The sequence below is a fragment of the Oncorhynchus kisutch genome, linkage group LG5, assembly GCF_002021735.2.
Source record: "Oncorhynchus kisutch isolate 150728-3 linkage group LG5, Okis_V2, whole genome shotgun sequence".
Lineage (NCBI taxonomy): Eukaryota > Metazoa > Chordata > Actinopteri > Salmoniformes > Salmonidae > Oncorhynchus > Oncorhynchus kisutch.
Window position 1 is genome coordinate 51956317 of NC_034178.2, and position 18267 is coordinate 51974583.

The window sequence follows — 18267 nt, forward strand, 5'->3', positions numbered from 1 at the left end:
TGTCATAATTACGTAAAATTCTGGCAAATTAGTTTGCAATGAGCCAGGTAGCCCAAACTTGCATATACCCTGACTCTGCGTGCAATGAACGCAAGAGAAATGACACAATTTCACCTGGTTAATATTGCCCGCTAAACTCGATTAGTAGTTATAACTAGTGATTATGATTGATTGTTTTTTTACAAGATAAGTTTAATGCTAGCTAGCAATTTACCTTGGCTTCTACTGCATTCGCGTAACAGGCAGATTACTCATGGAGTGCAATGGTTAGAGCGTTGGACTAGTTAACTGTTTGCAAGATTGGAACCCCTGAGCTGACAAGGTGAAAATCTGTCGTACTGCCCCTGAACAAGGCATTTAACCCACAGTTCCTAGGCAGTCATTGAAAATAAGAATGTGTTCTTAACTGACTTGCCTAGTTAAATAAAAGGTATAAAAATTAAAAAATATCAGAAATCGGCATCCAAAAATACAGATTTCCGATTGTTATGAAAACTTGAAATCGGCCCTAATTAATCGGCCATTCTGATTAATCGGTCGACCTCTAATACAGACCTTTTCATTCAACATGATGACCTATTGGTCTATATTTTGTTTAAAATAACACTTTTGGGAGCACTAAAATCAGAGTGAGGAGCCTTTGCTCTTTTGTGTCAGGTGCCTATTCTTTCTTATCCAGCTCCTGCACAAAGTTTTTTCGGAGAGGAAGGAACACCAGAGGGTTCAGAGAGTTAGGCACTGTTATGTGGTTCTCTTCCAAGTCTCAACCTATTTACCGGTTCATCAGTCTCCCAGTCCTATCCAGTCTCATCTCTGTCACTGCTTCCCTCTCAGAGTAGCGCTGTAGATGTTGATGTTCTGTGTGGGGTCGCGGTGCTCCAGCTTTACATGGAACCTCTGTGGCAGAGTGTCTCCATAGAAGCCAGGTGTTCCGTGCTCTTCTCGCATCTTGGATGAGAGGTACACTACTGCCCTGTCCTTGCACAGGTGAACCAGTGTGTCCAGCAGGAGGGGGTAAGTCTCAGACAGGTACACAATGTCTGCACCCAGTACCAGGTCCCAGTCCATGGGGAAGATGTGCTGGTCTTGGCCCCAGGAGAGGGGGAGGACGGAGGGGGCAACAGAAGGCCAGCCAGAGGACGGCATGTTGGCCGAGACGTTGCTTTGCAGTTGAGGGACAGCAAGGGGGAGGTCTGTCAAGGTCACATCCGCTCCTGTAACAGTGGGAAATTAGGTAAATACATCTTTATAAATCATTATCTTTGATGTTTTACATTTTTATTGTAGTGTTTCAAAGTCTTTGAAAAGTGCATTTGCAGGCTATTGTGCATGTGACAGGGTAGAACACAGGGTGATGGAAAGGCAATTCAAATTCTATAAACGCTATTAAAGTAAATAATAATAACTAGGCTATTGAAATAACAGTGGCTGCTACTGAAAATCGACATTGCCGACCTCTACTGGACGGACAAAGAATGAACCAACATACCCAAACGTGCTGCCAAAATGCCAACAATGCCAGTTCCTGCGCCCAACTCAATGATGCGCTTTCCTTTCAGGTTGAGCGAGTTTTCCTCGAAATAGCGGCATAGATGAATCGCCTATTTAACCAACAGTAACCAAACAGTAAATACAACAGGCAGCTCATTAAATTCCTTGCATAACACTACTGTATTAAATGCACTACTACATAACCAATAAAGCTGTATTCATCATGTGCCGAATAAATGTAGCCAGTGTGTACTAATGGAGTTAGTAGTGAACGTTAGTAGTGAACTTACGGCGTCCCACACTGGCGCTGCCACGCCGAGGTTGGCGCTGAACACCTGGCTGATCTTTAACTCTTGACCGATGAATTTGTACACGCTATCATCAGAAAATGTATCAGCAAATAAACCGTCGTCTACAGGCAACATGAATCCCTCTTCCTCTCCATATCCTGCCATTGTAAATAAAAATGGTTAGACTGTTAATGTAGTTTACCCTTAGCCATTAGCTTTACACATTCAAGGAAGCATGCGCAATAGAGATTCCAATGGGTACGTTCCTGTTCGCTGATAGTTACAGTTGGGGGTAGCGCTAAAAACCGAATATATATCTCAGTTGTATAGATGCCAATGCTTTTATTGCAATATAATACTATGCAATGCAGAACTATATATCATGCATCCTTGATTACCTTAATTATTTCAACTGTTCTTCAAAAATATCGGTGGACTGAAACCTTGTGGGATTGATCCGGAAAATAAAATGTTTCTCGTTTTTATGTATTTATTTTATTAATATAAAAGTACATAATATGAATATACATAAAATATGATCAATGATGATTAGATTTAGGTTTTAAAATATATTCTCTTTAAGGTCTCCAATTCAAATTAAAAGTGTTAACCGGGAAGTGTTTGGTCACGAAGCTCTTATTGTGTATTTACGTTTTCCACGTAGATGAGGACAGAACACCGACCTTCTCTTCAGTACATGTTTCATTGTTTCATATTTTATTTATGTACTTCATAAAAGCGAAAGATAGAAACCAAACGATATGTTATTGTGAGGAAAGAAAGGGGAATAACCCTTCGATTAGCCGGTACAGGTTAGCTCGCTAACTTTCCTTGCATTGTATAGTTAGCTAGCTAGTCGTTGTAGTCACTGTGCGCAGCGGGTTGTTATTTGATAGCTACACATCCTAAGTGTGTAAATTAATCATGGCAACTAGGCGCTTGACCGATGCCTTCTTATTAATGCGGAACAATGCAATCCAAAATCGTCATATATTGACTGAGCAAGTGAGTACATACGGCACCCGCCGTACTCTGAGTACACGTAGCAATGCTGCGGTGAGTCTAACGTTAATCGTCAGGATTTGGTGTGTGTGTGTGTGTGTGTGTGTGATGGCTAACACATTTACTAAACTAGCCGTAGCTTGATTACGTCTCCTCGTTAGCTAACTAGCTTGTGGCCATCTACCACACATTAATATGATGTTGGCTACTTGCTGCATTTAGCTGTCAAGCTAGAACTCAACAACTAGGTACAGTTAACTGTCAAGCTAGATGCGCACATTTGCCTTGGCCTGAGTCATGTCACAGAGGCATGCATTTAGATTACTGATAGCCTCAACTTGCATTACCAATCATTTTAGAGCATGCGTTCTCCTTTGGCATGATGAAGTCAATTGAAGCAATGCATTTGTCAAAGTAAGAAACGAATTAAAAGTTTGGCTTAAGGTAGAACATTAAGTAAATTTTAGGGGCAATGTTCAGTACTTAAAGAAGTCATAAGTGTACGCTGGAATGAGTTGGATAGTCTTTTGTTATAGAGATGGTCAAACATTACTATGCCCCAAAATGCCAGATGACTGATTTGTCATGTAATGAATTGGGCCTAACGCTTCCTCGACTATCCACAATCAGGTGGATGAAAAGAAGGCATTTCAAAGTCTGGATTGGAGTTCTACTATGAAGCTGCTGAACACAATAACGGTCCCATAGTCAAAACACCTTAGTGCCCAGAAGTAGGAGGGTGAATGAAAGAGGGACTGAAAGGGAAAACTATGAATTCTTTAGAGTTTTGAAACTAAGCTAAATAAATAGGCTAAGATATTATGGACTTACATAGACAGCATTTGTAAAAGGCCCTGCATCCTGGTCAATAATGAAAAATAGAAATATATATCAGTGACCAACAGTGCAAACTAGGTATTCTAAATTAGCATATACAAATATCTTAGTAACAAGTAGGCCTAGGCTATATCAATGTAAAGTTTGTGTAAAATACCTTAAACAGTTTAACAACCCAACACCAAGCACAGGATCAATTAAATCTAAAACAGCAAAGCACCATCTAAAAAGGGTAGGTTTGAGAAAGACATGCAAATCACTAAAAAGCAAAAGGGTACACACTACAAACAAACACCTCATAAAATGCAACACGTCAATTGTTACAATTGACGTGTTGCATTTTATGAGGTGTTTGTTTGTAGTGTGTACCCTTTTGCTTTTTAGTGAGTTTGCACTGTTGGTCACTGATATATATTTCTATTTTTCATTATTGACCAGGATGCAGGGCCTTTTACAAATGCTGTCTATGTAAGTCCATAATATCTTAGCCTATTTATTTAGCTTAGTTTCAAAACTCTAAAGAGTTCATAGTTTTCCCTTTCAGTCCCTCTTTCATTCACCCTCCTACTTCTGGGCACTAAGGTGTTTTGACTATGGGACCGTTATTGTGTTCAGCAGCTTCATAGTAGAACTCCAATCCAGACTTTGAAATGCCTTCTTTTCATCCACCTGATTGTGGATAGTCGAGGAAGCGTTAGGCCCAATTCATTACATGACAAATCAGTCATCTGGCATTTTGGGGCATAGTAATGTTTGTTTGGATCAAAGAGCAAATCCAGTGTTTACTAGGCTTTGAGTTTCTGAAGTAGCTTAGGTGCTCCTCCCTTGTTTTTATGGCATTATTTCTCTTGCATGGTGTTCTGGGTGCTCATGCTGAGTGATCTGCATGCATATCAAAATCCTCTTATAATGTGAATCTTTGTCCTGCATCTTTCCTTTCTCTAGGCCTATATGAAATGCTTCTGTGCTTAGGCTAATCATTTGGAGATCAGGGACATAGGCTAGCCCTATTTCTTTGCCTTCGCACACACACACTCTCATGTCACACTTCACTGACCCAATGTATTTAGGCCTAGCGTAGATTTATCAAAGACAGGCCTACCTTTTTAAAGGGTGATTTTACATGTTTGAAGAACCTCGATTGATATAAAATTGATTTTTTTTGGTCAAAATTATACATTTTGGAACATTTAGTATGATCCCTCTTTAAACGGTATCTGTGACATTGCATGAAAAATGTCTGTATGAAGCTGATCACTGCTTTTTGTCTGGGGCTCACTTACTGTTACTTCTCTCACTTCATCTCACCTCTCCCTCTCTCCTCATTGGACTTCGCTGGGGTCTGCCAATCACATTAGGAGCTTGATGAGGTACTGTCCAATCTCCTTGTATCCAAACTATACTATCAGTGTCACAAGGACCTATTTTTCTGGGGAAACATAAACCATGCTTTGTATAGAAAGTCTGCTTGAAATGGGAAATTATATGCTGTGTATTATCTGTGATGTTCCTATCAGTTGGCTGATGACCGCATGGCCCTGGTCTCTGGGATACGTTTGGACCCAGAAGCTGCCATCGGAGTCACCAAGAGACTGCCGCCCAAGTGGGTAGATGGGGTCGATGAGGTAAGAACCAATCACATGCTTTCTACAGTACTTCAGTATGGTAAGTTTTTATTTTGTCTTTACAGTGCATTTGGAAAATATTCAGAACCTTTCACTTTTTACACATTTTGTTGCATTACAGCCTTATTGTAAATAAAATACCCCATAATGACGAAATGTTAGCAAATGTATTAAAAACAAAAAAACATACTTTATTTACGTAAGTATTCAGAGCCTTTGCTATGAGACTCGAAATTGAGTTCAGGTGCATCTTGTTTCAATTGATCATCCTTGAGATGTTTATACAACTTAATTGGTCAATTCAATTGATTGTACATGATTTAGAAAGGCACACACCTGTATATAAGGTCCCACAGCTGACAGTGTATGTCAGAGCAAAAACCAAGCCATGAGGTAGAAGGAATTTTCCGTAGAGCTCCGAGACAGAATGGTGTCGAGGCACAGATCTGGGGAAGGGTACCAAAACATTTCTGCAGCATTAAAGGTCCCCAAGAACACAGTGGCCTCCTTCCATTTAAAACAATTATGAAGTTTGGAACCACCAACACTCTTCCTAGAGCAATCTGGGGCGAAGGGCCTTGGTCAGGGAGGTGACCCAGAACCCGATGGTCCCTCTGACAGAGCTCTGGAGTTCCTTTCTGGAGATGGGAAAAACTTCCAGAAGGACAACCATTTCTGCAGCACTCCACCAATCAGGCCTTAATGGTAGAGGGCCAGACGGAAGCCACTCTTCAGTAAAAGGCACATGACAGCCCGCTTGAAGTTTGCAAAAAGGCACCTAAAGGAGTCAGACCATGAGAAACAAGATTCTCTGGTCTGATGAAACCAAGATTAAACTCTTTGGCCTGAATGCCAAGCGTCACGTCTGGAAGAAACCTGGCATTATCCCTACGGTGAAGCATGGTGGTGGTAACATCATACTGTGGGGATGTTGTTTAGTGGCAGGGACTGGGAGACTAGTCAGGAATGAGGCAAAGATGAACGAAACAAAGTACAGAGGTCCTTGATGAAAACCTGCTCTAGAGCGCTCAGGAACCCAGACTGAGGCGACGGTTCACCTTCTAACAGGACAACGAACTTAAGCACACAGCCAAGACAACGCTGGAGTGGCTTCGGGACAAGTCTCTGAATGTCCTTGAGTGGTCCAGCCATAGCCCAAACTTGATCCCGATCGAACATCTCTGGAGAGGAATAGCTGTACAGTGACGATCCCCATCCAACCTGACAAAGCTTGAGAGGATCTGCAGAGAAGAATGGGAGAAACCCCCCAAATACAGGTGTGCCAAGCTTGTAGTATCATACCCAAGAAGACTCAATGCTGTAATTGCTGCCAAAGGGGTTTCAACAAAGTACTGAGTAAAAGGTCTGAATACTGATGTGAATGTAATATTTCAGTTTTAGATTTAATACATTTGCAAAAATTTGCTTTGTCTATTATGAGGTATTATGTGTAGATTGAGGGAGGAAATTATTTAATCCATTTTAGAATAAGGCTGTAATGTAACAAAATGTGGAAAAAGTCAAGGGGTCTGAATACTAAAACAAATGCACTGGATACAGTACCAGTCAACAGTTTGGACACATCTACTCATTCAAGTGTTTTTCTTAATTTTTACTATTTTCTACATTATAGAATAATAGTGTAGACATCAAAACTATGGAATCATGTAGTTTAACAAAAAATTGTTAAACAAATCTAAATATTTGAGTTTCTTCAAAGTTGCCGCTCTTTGCCCTGATGACAGCTTTGCACGCTCTTGTCATTCTGTCAACCAGCTTCATGAGGAATAGTTTTCCAACAGTCTTGAAGGAGTTCCCACATGCTGAGCACTTGTTGGCTGCTTTTCCTTCACTCTGCGGTCCAACTCCTCCCAAACCACCTCAATTGGGTTGAGTTCGGGTGATTGTGGAGGCCAGGTCCTCTGATGCAGCACTCTGTCACTCTCCTTGGTCATATAGCCCTTACACAGCCTAGAGATGTGTTGGGTCATTGTCCTGTTGAAAAACAAATGATAGTCCCACTAAGCGCAAACCAGATGGGATGGCTTATAACTGCAGAATGCTGTGATAGCCATGCTGGTTAAGTGTGCCTTGAATTCTAAATAAATTACTGACGGTGTCACGAGCAAAGCACCATTACACCTCCTCCATGCTTCACAGTGGGAACCACACATGCGGAGATCATCCGTTCACCTCACGAAGACACGGCGGTTTGAACCAAAAATCTCCACTTTGGATTCATCAGACCAAAGGGTAGAGTTCCACCAGTCTAATGTCCATTGCTTGTGTTTCTTGGCCCAAGCAACTGTCTTCTTATTGGTGTCCTGTAGTAGTGTAGCAGTCTCCTCTGAACAGTTGATGTTGAGATGTGTCTGTTACTTGAACTCACAAGCATTTATTTGGGATGCAGTTTCTGAGGCTGGTAACTCTCATGAACTTAATCCTCTGCATCAGATGTAACTCTGGGTCTTCCTTTCCCGTGGCGGTCCTCATGAGTACCAGTTTCAACGTAGCGCTTGTTTTTTTTTCAACTGCACTTGAAGAAACTTTTCCGCATTGACTGACCTTCATGTCTTAAAGTAATGATGGACTGTCATTTCTCTTTGCTTATTTGAACTGTTCTTGCCATAATATGAACTTGGTCTTTTACCAAATAGGGTTATCCTCTGTATACCCCCCCTACCTTGTCACAACACAAGGATAAAAAGGATAAGAAGGATAAAAATTCCACAAATGAACTTTTAACAAGGCACATCTGTTAATTGAAATGCATTCCAGCTGACGACCTCATGAAGCTGGTTGAGAAAATGCCAGGAGTGTGCAAAGTTGTCATCAAGGCAAAGGGTGGCTACTTTGAAGAATATAAAATATATTTTGATTAGTTGAAAACGTTTTTTTTGGTTACTACATGATTCCATATGTTTCATAGTTTTGATGTCTTTGTTATTATTCTACAATGGACAAAATAGTGAAGATAAAGAAAAACCCTGGAATGAGTCGGTGTGTCAACTATTGACTGGTACTGTATATATTATTTTTATTCACAGTGAATGAAGGATAACGATGTTAAGACATTGTACATTTTTCCTCTACCAATCTTTGAGGCTAAGGGAGGATTGATGTATTTCCAATCCAATAAAATTTGTCTGTGGGCCAACAGGGAGACAAAGGCAGTGGCATCTAGCTGTCTATTGGTCAGGGAAGGATTGTTGTTTGGTACTCCAAAAATAGCCTTTTCTGCACTAGGCTGCAACTCTATATCCAATGCTTCAGAAAGGGTCTTACATATAGTGGAACAATCTACCAGATGTGGACAGGACCAGAACATGTGAGTCTGCCAAGGAGCTTTTACACCTGTCACATGTACCATCAATTTGGGCAGACTTTTAAAGAATATGACCTTACTGAAATGGATACGGTGAAGTACCTTAAACTGTCTAAGGCTGAGCCGGGCACAAGAGGAGCTTCCATTTACTTGACTTTATTAAGTAAGCCACTATTTCAGACTTCATCAGAGATCTCTCCAAGTTTCTTTTCCTTTTTGAGGACTATCTTTTTAAACGTGTAGTTTACAATTTTACTACTTGATGTTAGATAGTCCCTCATCCTGAAAGTAGTTTATGGGTCAGGAGAAACTAATCCATGGTTCAGTTTTCTTTAAACAGCCACAACAAACTGCACCTTACTTTAGCCACCACAATCAATGGTAGTGATGGGGACATGTGAGCATGTTAAAAAATATATATATATATTCATGGCCAAATCACCTTTTTAAGTAACATCTAACCAAATATGGAGTTTCAGGGTGAGGAACAATCTAACATCAAGTTGTAAAATAGTGAGCTAATCCTTTACTTTTAGGCTATTACATATGCCTAGTTTCACCACCATAATGAAACTTGAGCTGTAGATACTTCAGAAAATGTCAGCTTATTAGTATTAGCCTATACCAATTTCCAAGGTTCCGTGTCAGTCTTCTTTAAAATGTCATTTTTATTGGAGCTTTCAGTGCATGTCCTGTTCTCCCGTGCATCTGTGTTAATCTTGTGGTTGCGTGGGCTTTCAGATTCAGTATGAAATCACACGGGTTCGGCAGAAAATGAAGGAGCTGGCCGCCCTCCATGATAAGCACATGAACCGTCCCACCCTGGATGACAGCAGTGAAGAAGAGCATGCCATAGAGATCACTACTCAGGAGATCACACAGGTTGGTCCATACAAGAAACACAATTGAAGAGTATCATATTTATTATTCAAATCACTAATATTTGTTATTCAAATCAAATTTTATTGGTTACATACATGTGTTTAACAGATGTTTTTGCGGGTGTAGTGAAATGCTTGTGTTTCTAGCTCTAATAGTGCAGTAATATCTAACAATTTCACAACAAACAATGCACACAAATCTAAAATAAAGAATATATAAGTATTTGGACAAGCAATGTCGGAGTGGCATAAATATAGTAGAATAGAATACAGTATATACATATGAAATGAGTAATGCAAAATATGTAAATATTATTAGTGACTAGTGTTCCATTATTAAAGTGGCCAGTGATTTCAAGTCTGTGTATATAGGGCAGCAGTCTCTAATGTGCTAGTGATGGCTATTTAACCATCTGATGGCCTTGAGATAAAAGCTATTTTTCAGTCTCTCAGTCCCAGCTTTGATGCACATGTACTGACCTCGCCTTCTGGATGATCGTGGGGTGAACAGGCAGTGGCTCAGGTGGTTATGGTCCTTGATGATCTTTTTGGCCTTCTTGTAACATCGGGTGCTGTAGGTGTACTGTAGGGCAGGTCGTTTGCCCCCGGTGATGCGTTGTGCAGACTGCACCACCCCCTGGAGAGCCCTGCGGTTGCGGATGGTGCAGTTGCCGTACCAGGCGGTGATGCAGCTCGACAGGATGCTCTCAATTTGTAAATGTTAATGAGGGTTTTAGGTGACAAGCCAAATTTCTTCAGCCTCCTGAGGTTGAAGAGGCGCTGTTGCGCTTTCTTCACCACACTGTCTGTGTTGGTGGACCATTTCAATTTGTCAGTGATGTGTACGCCAAGGAACCTTCTCCACTGCGGTCCCGTGGATTGGGGGGTACTCCCTCTGCTGTTTCCTGAAGTCCACGATCAGCTGCTTTTTGTTGATGTTGAGTGAGAGGTTATTTTCCTGGCACCACACTCCCAGGGCCCTCACCTCCCCCTGTAGGCTGTGTTGTCATTGTTGGTAATCACCCCTACTACTGTTGTGTTGTCTGCAAACTTGATGATTGAGTTGGAGGCATGCGTGGGCACGCAGTCGTGGGTGAACAGGGAGTACAGGAGGGGGCTGAGCAGGCACCCTTGTGGGGCCCTGTGTTGAGGATCAGTGAAGTGGTGTTGTTTCCTACTTTCACCACCTGGGGGCGGCCCGTCAAGAAGTCCAGGATTCAGCTGCACACAGCGGGATTCAGACCCAGCTTAATGGGTCCGAGCTTAATGTTAAGCTTGAAGGGTACTATGGTGTTGAATGCTGAGCTATAGTTAATAAACAGAATTCTTACATAGGTATTCCTCTTTTCCAGATGGGATAGGGCAGTGCGATGGCATCGTCTGTGGATCTATTGGGGCGGTAAGCAAATTTAAGTTGATGTTAGGTAAGGTGATCCTTGACTCATCTTTACGGAGGGAATAACAACACTGTTTGTATTTTGCCATATTCCCAGTCACCTTACCATGGTTAAATAAGGTGGTTTGCGCGAATGCTGCCATCTATCCATGGTTTTTGGCTAGGGTAGGTTTTAATAGTCACAGTGGGAACAAAATCTCCTATACACTTCCTGATAAACTCGGTCACCGTATTCGTCAATGTTTATTCTGAGGCTACCTGGAACATATCCCAGTCCACGTGATCAAAACAATCTTGAAGCGTAGATTCCGATTGGTCAGACCAGCGTTGAATAGTCCTTAGCACGAGTACTTCCTGTTTTGAGTTTCTGCCTATAGGAATGGAGGAGCAAAATGGAGTCGTGATCAGATTTTCCTAGGGGAGGGTGGGGGAGGGCCTTGTAGCCATCCCGGAAGTTGGAGTAGCAGTGGTTGAGTGTTTTTAAGCAGCGTGAGCACTACAGTCAATGTGTTGATAGAACTTTGGTTGCGTTTTCCTCAAATTTGTCTTGTTAAAATCCCCAGCTACAATAAATGCGGCCTCCGGTTATGTGTTTTGCATAATGTCCAGTGAAGTTCTTTGAGGGCTGTCGTGGTATCGACTAGAGGGGGACTATACATAGCTGTGACTAATCGAAGATAATTGTCTTGGGGTAATATGTTTGGCATTTGATTGTGAGGTATTCTAGGTCAGTTGAACAAAAGGAGTTGCGTTTCTGTACGTAATCACAATCACACTATGAGTAGTTAATCATGGGAGATATTTATTCATTTCTGCGTGATGAACTGAGAACCCAACTGACTGTACGTATGGGGACAGTATATCTCGAGAGAGCCATGTTTCCCTGAAACAAACTATGTTACAATCCCTGATGTCTCTCTGGAAGGAGATCCTTGCCCTGAGCTCGTCAACTTTATTATCCGGAGACCGAGTAATAGCGGTGGGTAGTGTGCGTGCCTCTTGAGTCGGACTAGAAGATCACTCCACTCCGAATACCTCTTCTCCTCCGGTGGTGTTTTGGATCAGCCTCTGAAATCAGTTCAATTGCCCTGGGGGATACGAACAAAGGATCTGTGAACATGTACAGTGACAGAGATGGGAATCTAGACAAGAAACCCCATTGAACGAACTTTGAAGAGTCACTACTATTATTATCACCTAAGATACCTTTTTCCTCAGCTGGTGACACCTCATAAGTGGCCTTCTGGAAAATCCACCGCCTTTAAGGAGTGCCTAATAATTGTTGTTATGAATGGAGCTCTTTGTTTGACAATATGATCTAATAATATTTAGACTTTTACGTGTTCACGTTTGTGCCTTTTTATGAGGGCCAACAGTATATGCAGCCTGCTGATGTAATATGTTAACCATTGTGGCCATTCTTGTTATGTAGTAGGATAAGAACCTATTTTTTTTTTTCAGTAAGTATTTCTCTGTGCTTTGGGTTTGTGTAGATTAGTGGTGCGCGGGTCAGCGGTTTGTTCACCCGCCCGAAATTGCTAATAACCTATCAACAACCACACGATTATATGTGGTAAAGGGAGAATCTGAGGCCCGCACCCGACCCCAACCCGCAAATATAGAAAATGCTCTGTAGGCTACAGTCAGATGGCGGACCGGTTGTTATTATTATTATTTTTTACAGGAATTTTTCTTGCTTAATTTAATGTGTTTCTGCTTATAATTTCGGACATTTTGGTAGGCTATTTGTCAGTCATCTTGTTTATAATTAGATACATGCAGCTTCTATTCTGTCATTAGATGTTGCCCTAGAAGACTAAATAAACCCTTGCTCACCAGAATAAATTATAATGAATGCTTCAATCTTGGTGACATCAGTAAAGTTTTCTGTCAATTCTGCTTCTTTCGTGGAGCAAAGACGTTTAGCGACCGGGGAGAAAATGCAATAACTCTTTCTGTGCAAGGTTGACAGGTTGTAAGGAAATGGAAAGCTGTGGAAATGACTTTTTACCTCTACAGACAGTCCCTAACTGCGCATTCATTCACATTCTCTTAAGATGCTGAAACAAATCATATTTATCCACTCCTGTTCCCAAGTCAAAATGTACATTTGGTGAATCACTTTACAGCAAGAAATTCTTAATTCTGCAGGATTTAATATTAAGTCTATGTGGGGGGGTTATAGACCTACAGTCAGTTTCCAGATTTCAGTTTCCATTTAATCCATTTGAACAGTAGGCTACAGTTGCATTGACGTGCCATAGGCCTATTTGATGTCCCCGTCAAGTGACTGTCAAATTTTTATAGCGCCTCAGAATCCTGACACATAGCATATGCACTGCTATCGTCTTCTTTTACCACTTCACCAAATCTTTCCCAAACATTAGTTTTCTGGCCCTCCTTTCTCTTTATTTTCAACTTTCCATTTCACAGCTTTTCTGATATTTCTCTGACATTGTCCTTTTTGGCTCAGTGGAAGACATTAACTTTTTCTGCCCATTCACAATAGCATTTGGTGGTTGGTGTGCGTAAAGTTAGCCCCTAAGGCTTTGGTTTAGCTTCAGTTTAGCTGATAGCTTAAAATAATGAAAGAAAAACCTCAATGTAGCCTATAGATATAAATTGCACTATAATTATACATTTATGGATAAAAAAAAAAAATTGTTTTCTCTTTATTCAACCCGACTCTTTATGAATCTAAATGCGCCTGCCCTACGTAGATAACCACGGGACTGTGGGTTGAGTTAACCTGCCCATCACTAGTGTAGATATTAATTATTTATTTTGAATTTAAATTGTACAAAGGTCAAATGTTTTTCTCTAATATAGCAAAGATATATATTGAGTGCTTGCTCTTTTGCCTCTGTGTGTAGATGTTCCACCGGTGTCAGCGTGCGGTGAGAGGTCTGCAGTCTCGCTGTGGCCACTGCACAGAGCAGGAGGAGAGGCTTCTGAGAAACGTGGTGTCCTCGTTGGCAGGGAGCCTGCAGGAGCTGTCCACCAACTTCAGACACACACAGTCCAGTTACCTGAAACGTAAGCGAGCACTCACTCAAACTGAACGGTGGTATTTCACCTTACTGTATTTACTCCTACACCTCTTCAGCGATCTTCCAACCCTCACTTCTCTCTCTCCTGGCACGAACTTGTGCACACACACACGAAACACACACACACACACTCTACATTTCTCTGGTCTTAGGTTTCACCTGCACCCTCATCATATGTCTCTTTTATTGTCATAATGGTGATGCTTTCTGTTACAGGCATGAAGAATCGCGAGGAGAGATCAAAGCACTTTTTTGACTCCGGTCCTCTAATGGAGGAGGATGAAGACATAGCACTATATGACAGGGTGAGCTTGGAACTGACACTCAGTGTATTTTGACGTTTCCCTGATCAGCATTATTGCTTATACATACAGTTGAAGTCAGAAGTTTACATACACTTAGTTTGGAGTCATTAAAACTCATTTTTCAACCACTCCACAAATTTCTTGTTAACAAACTATAGTTTTGGCAAGTCAGTTAAGACATCTTTGCATGACACAAGTTATTTTTCCAACAATTGTTTACTGATTATTTAACTTATAATTCACTGTATCACAATTCTAGTGGGCCAGAAGTTTACATACACTAAGTTGACTGTACCTTTAAACAGCTTGGAAAATTCCAGAAAATTATGTCATGGCTTTAGAAGCTTCTGATAGGCTAATTGATATCATTTGAGTCAATTGGATGTGTACCTGTGGATGTATTTCAAAGCCTACCTTCAAACTCTTCAAGCCTCTTTGCTTGACATCATGAGACAAGCAAAAGAAATCAGCCAAGACATCAGAAAAAAGTTGTAGACCTCCACGTCCGACAGCCTGAAGGTACCAAGTTCATCTGTACAAACAATAGTACGCAAGTATAAACACCATGGGACCACGCTCAGGAAGGAGAGGCGTTCTGTCTCCTAGAGATGAATGTACTTTGGTGCGAAAAGTGCAAATCAATCCCAGAACAACAGCAAAGGACCTTGTGAAGATGCTGGAGGAAACCGGTACAAAAGTATCTATATCCACAGTAAAACTAGTCCTATATCTACATAACCTGAAAGGCCGCTCAAAACCACCATAGAAAGCCAGACTACAGTTTCCAACTGCACATGGGGACAAAGATCGTACCTTTTTGAGAAATGTCCTCTGGTCTGATGAAACAAAAATAGAACTGTTTGGCCATAATGACCATCGTTATGTTTGGAGGAAAAAGGGGGAGGCTTGCAAGCCAAAGAACATCATCCCAACCATAAAGCACGGGGGTGGCAGCATCATGTTGTGGGGGTGCTTTGCTGCAGGAGGAACTGGTGCACTTCACAAAATAGAGGGCATCATGTGGAGGGAAAATTATGTGGATATATTGAAGTAACATCAGTCAGGAAGTTAAGCTTGGTCGCAAATGGGTCTTCCAAATGGACAATGACCCCAAGCATACTTCCAAAGTTGTGGCAAAATGGCTTCAGGACAACAAAGTCAAGGTATTGGAGTGGCCATCACAAAGCCTTGACCTCAATCCCATAGAAAATGTGTGGGCAGAACTGAAAAAGCGTGTGTGAGCAAGGAGGCCTAGAAACCTGACTCAGTTACACCAGCTCTGTCAGGAGGAATGGGCCAAAATTCACCCAACTTATTGTGGGGAGCTTGTGGAAGGCTACCCGAAATGTTTGACCCAAGTTGAACAATTCAAAGGCAGTGCTACCAACTACTAATTGAGTGCATGTCTGACCCACTGGGAATGTGATGAAAGAAATAAAAGCTGAAATAAATCATTCTCTCTACTATTTTTCTGACATTTCACATTCTTACAATAAAGTGGTGATCCTAACTGACCCAAGACAGGGAATTTTACTCTGATTAAATGTCAGGAATTGTGAAACTGAGTTCAAATGTATTTGGCTAAGGTGTATGTAAACTTCCAACTTTCTTTGTGTGGTGTATGAAGAGGTTACTGGACCGCAGGGGAAATTACCTGTGAACAGCACTTCGACTGAAGTATTTTCATAGCATTAAGATTGTTTCGTTCCAATTTTTTCCCCTGCAGAAGGGAGTAGGGTGCCATTTGGGACGAAGACAAAGTTTTATTCAGTGAGCCCATATTTCTGATCTCTCCCAGGGGTTTACAGGTGACCAGCTGGTCCTGGTAGAGCAGAACACAGTGATGGTGGAGGAACGTGAGAGAGAGGTCAGACAGATTGTCCAGTCCATCTCTGACCTGAATGAGATTTTCCGAGACCTGGCTGGATTGGTGGTGGAACAGGTCTGTGAGGGAAACCCTATTCAGTGTTTGGAAACATTACAACACCATGTTTATACCTTGTGATGATTAACATCAATAACAAACTGTGTCAGTATGGCCCATGGATATGGCTTTGTATGTTTTCCCAACTGATTTGTTTCATTCTTTATCCAATATCAGGGCACAGTACTTGACAGAATTGACTTCAATGTGGAGCAATCGTGTGTCAAAACAGAAGAGGGGTTGAAACAGTTACAAAAGGTGAGGACACAATGTTAGATTCTTGATGTTTCAGATGTGCGTTGCACAATGGTTCAAACGAAGCCCAATTGATGATTATGTCCATGAAAAAGGGTAAGATGTCATCTTGCACACAAACTTAATTATAACAGTTTCTCTGTTTTCTTGCAGGCTGAACAGTATCAGAAGAAAAACCGAAAGATGCTGGTCATTTTAATCCTTACTGTTATAGTTGTCGTTCTAATACTTATTCTATTTGGGACCAAGTTCTAGTGATGCATTCCTTTGCTTTTGGTATGTTGTGTGCTTGTATGAGGGTCTTATCTGTACTTCAAATGATGTTGATTACCTGTCCAACTTTTCAATCAACATCTGAAGAATCATTCTTCCAGAATCAAGCGCTGTATGACTCATGGAGATGTTGAATGCATGATTCCTAAGCGAGGACAGCCAGGGAGAGTTCCTATTTAACTTTGGAACATGCCTGCACACACCCACTGTCTGCTCCAATACCCTCTTGAACATGAACATGACCATATCCATGTGTCATGGTACTGCTACAAAGAAACACAGAAAAAACATATTCAATTCCCTTGTGGTTGACTACTGATTAATTGTCATGGCCATATAATTTGCTTGGTTTTGGAGAAAATAAGTGGTTTTCTTGTGAGAATTAGCATCATCTGTCCAGTTTTAGTGTAAGCTATAGTTGTAAGCTCTGCTCTTCCATGTATGTTATTCCAAGAGAAGAATTCCTACAATTCAGCTACTGCACAGATGAATACTGAATGTCTATGAACGAGGAACATTTTGTCTCGTGGTGTTGCTTTTACGGACCCTGGTCATTGCATACACTTCATTTGTTGAGCATTTGTTTCGTTTTCTGCTTTTTCATGTTTCTTTTTTCAAAGAGGGAGAAATTACAATGGTTTTTGTGGCTGAAACTGATTGATTGAATACCAATAGTTCCGTTTGGATTCAGACCATCCTAAATGAATGTCTCTGTACCAACAGCAGTGTCGTTCATGATGGTGCACATTTAGATCACATGACTGCTTTCTCTTGTTTTATGACCCTTTCTATTGTTCGGTATCACTAACTGATACATCAGTTGAGTTTATTTAGTCTTTTATACCTCTCACAGTTTGCACATATCGAAAGACTGATGATTGGTGTCATGTCTGTCAAACTACTGTCTGCTGTATATTATGAAATTATTTATATTTTAATTTAAATTCTATAAAAGGTCAAAGGATTTTGTCTAATATGGCAAAGATGTATTGAATAGCCTAAATTGTGTCTGTGGTGGCCTGTGTTGGAATGAACGATGTGTTGCAAGCTTTTGCACTCAGAAATTACTTTGCCGATTCCGCTACAAAATCAACACTACAGTTTCTTATGAAGAATGGTCCTGTTTTTTGGAAAGATATGTGACCCATTTCATGTTAAATTCTGAATAGATTTCAAAGTGTGCTCAAGTCTTTATTACTGATGATGAAGCTGAATTCAATGTGACGTCCCAAATGGCACCCTATTCACTAAATAGTGTACAACTTTTGACCAGGACCAATAGCCAGGGAATAGGGTACAATTTGGGATTTGGGATGTCTTGGACAGAATTTGCTATTTCCAAAACATTGCCCAAGTCCAGTTTTATTTATATATATATATATTAGATTTATACACACTTCAATTATAAATCATAATTGCTCATGTCTGGATGTTTTCTTTGGGTGGGGGAAACACCTTCTTCCCAATGATATATTATGGCTCATGTTATTCTTATGTTTTTTGTTTTACGATTGTGGATATTAACGGTTTAAAGAAATAATACACGTGCATTGCATTGGTTCGTATCCGCAGTTTGAGATATAGCTGCTTATCAAGAAAACATTATGCATAAG

General features: G+C 40.9%; 2 protein-coding genes across 5 annotated transcripts; one reads left to right on the forward strand and one right to left on the reverse strand.

Annotated features, from left to right (window-relative positions):
- Positions 1 to 452: 452 nt before the first annotated feature.
- LOC109890245 (EEF1A lysine methyltransferase 3) lies at positions 453 to 2037 on the reverse strand. Its single transcript, XM_020482228.2, has 3 exons — positions 1782 to 2037; positions 1490 to 1601; positions 453 to 1214 (listed from the first exon to the last, which is right to left on the reverse strand). The coding sequence occupies exons 1-3, from the start codon at positions 1944 to 1946 to the stop codon at positions 817 to 819; spliced, it is 675 nt and encodes a 224-aa protein (XP_020337817.1). The 5' UTR covers positions 1947 to 2037; the 3' UTR covers positions 453 to 816.
- A 370-nt stretch (positions 2038 to 2407) lies between these two features.
- On the forward strand, positions 2408 to 18202 carry LOC109891211 (syntaxin-16-like). 4 transcript variants are annotated; one of them, XM_020483571.2, is made up of 9 exons: positions 2414 to 2837; positions 4979 to 4990; positions 5138 to 5245; positions 9312 to 9452; positions 13721 to 13883; positions 14114 to 14202; positions 16001 to 16144; positions 16304 to 16384; positions 16535 to 18202. In XM_020483571.2, the coding sequence occupies exons 1-9, from the start codon at positions 2706 to 2708 to the stop codon at positions 16634 to 16636; spliced, it is 972 nt and encodes a 323-aa protein (XP_020339160.1). In that variant the 5' UTR covers positions 2414 to 2705; the 3' UTR covers positions 16637 to 18202. The 4 variants fall into 4 exon arrangements, with proteins under 4 accessions (XP_020339164.1, XP_020339160.1, XP_020339163.1 ...); XM_020483574.2 differs by having other exon boundaries at positions 2414 to 2786; XM_020483575.2 differs by lacking the exon at positions 4979 to 4990 and having other exon boundaries at positions 2408 to 2786.
- The last annotated feature ends 65 nt before the right edge of the window (positions 18203 to 18267 follow it).

Bases quoted from the DNA above. Each gene is read 5' to 3' on its own strand.
- LOC109890245 (XM_020482228.2), bottom strand. From the start codon at position 1,946: ATGGCAGGATATGGAGAGGAAGAGGGATTCATGTTGCCTGTAGACGAC. The intron at 1,602-1,781 runs GTAAGTTCACTA...TTGGTTAAATAG, and splicing joins CAGCGCCAGTGTGGGACGCC to GCGATTCATCTATGCCGCTA. The intron at 1,215-1,489 runs GTATGTTGGTTC...CCACTGTTACAG, and splicing joins CATTTTGGCAGCACGTTTGG to GAGCGGATGTGACCTTGACA.
- LOC109891211 (XM_020483571.2), top strand. From the start codon at position 2,706: ATGGCAACTAGGCGCTTGACCGATGCCTTCTTATTAATGCGGAACAAT. The intron at 14,203-16,000 runs GTGAGCTTGGAA...GATCTCTCCCAG, and splicing joins ACATAGCACTATATGACAGG to GGGTTTACAGGTGACCAGCT. The intron at 16,385-16,534 runs GTGAGGACACAA...GTTTTCTTGCAG, and splicing joins GGTTGAAACAGTTACAAAAG to GCTGAACAGTATCAGAAGAA.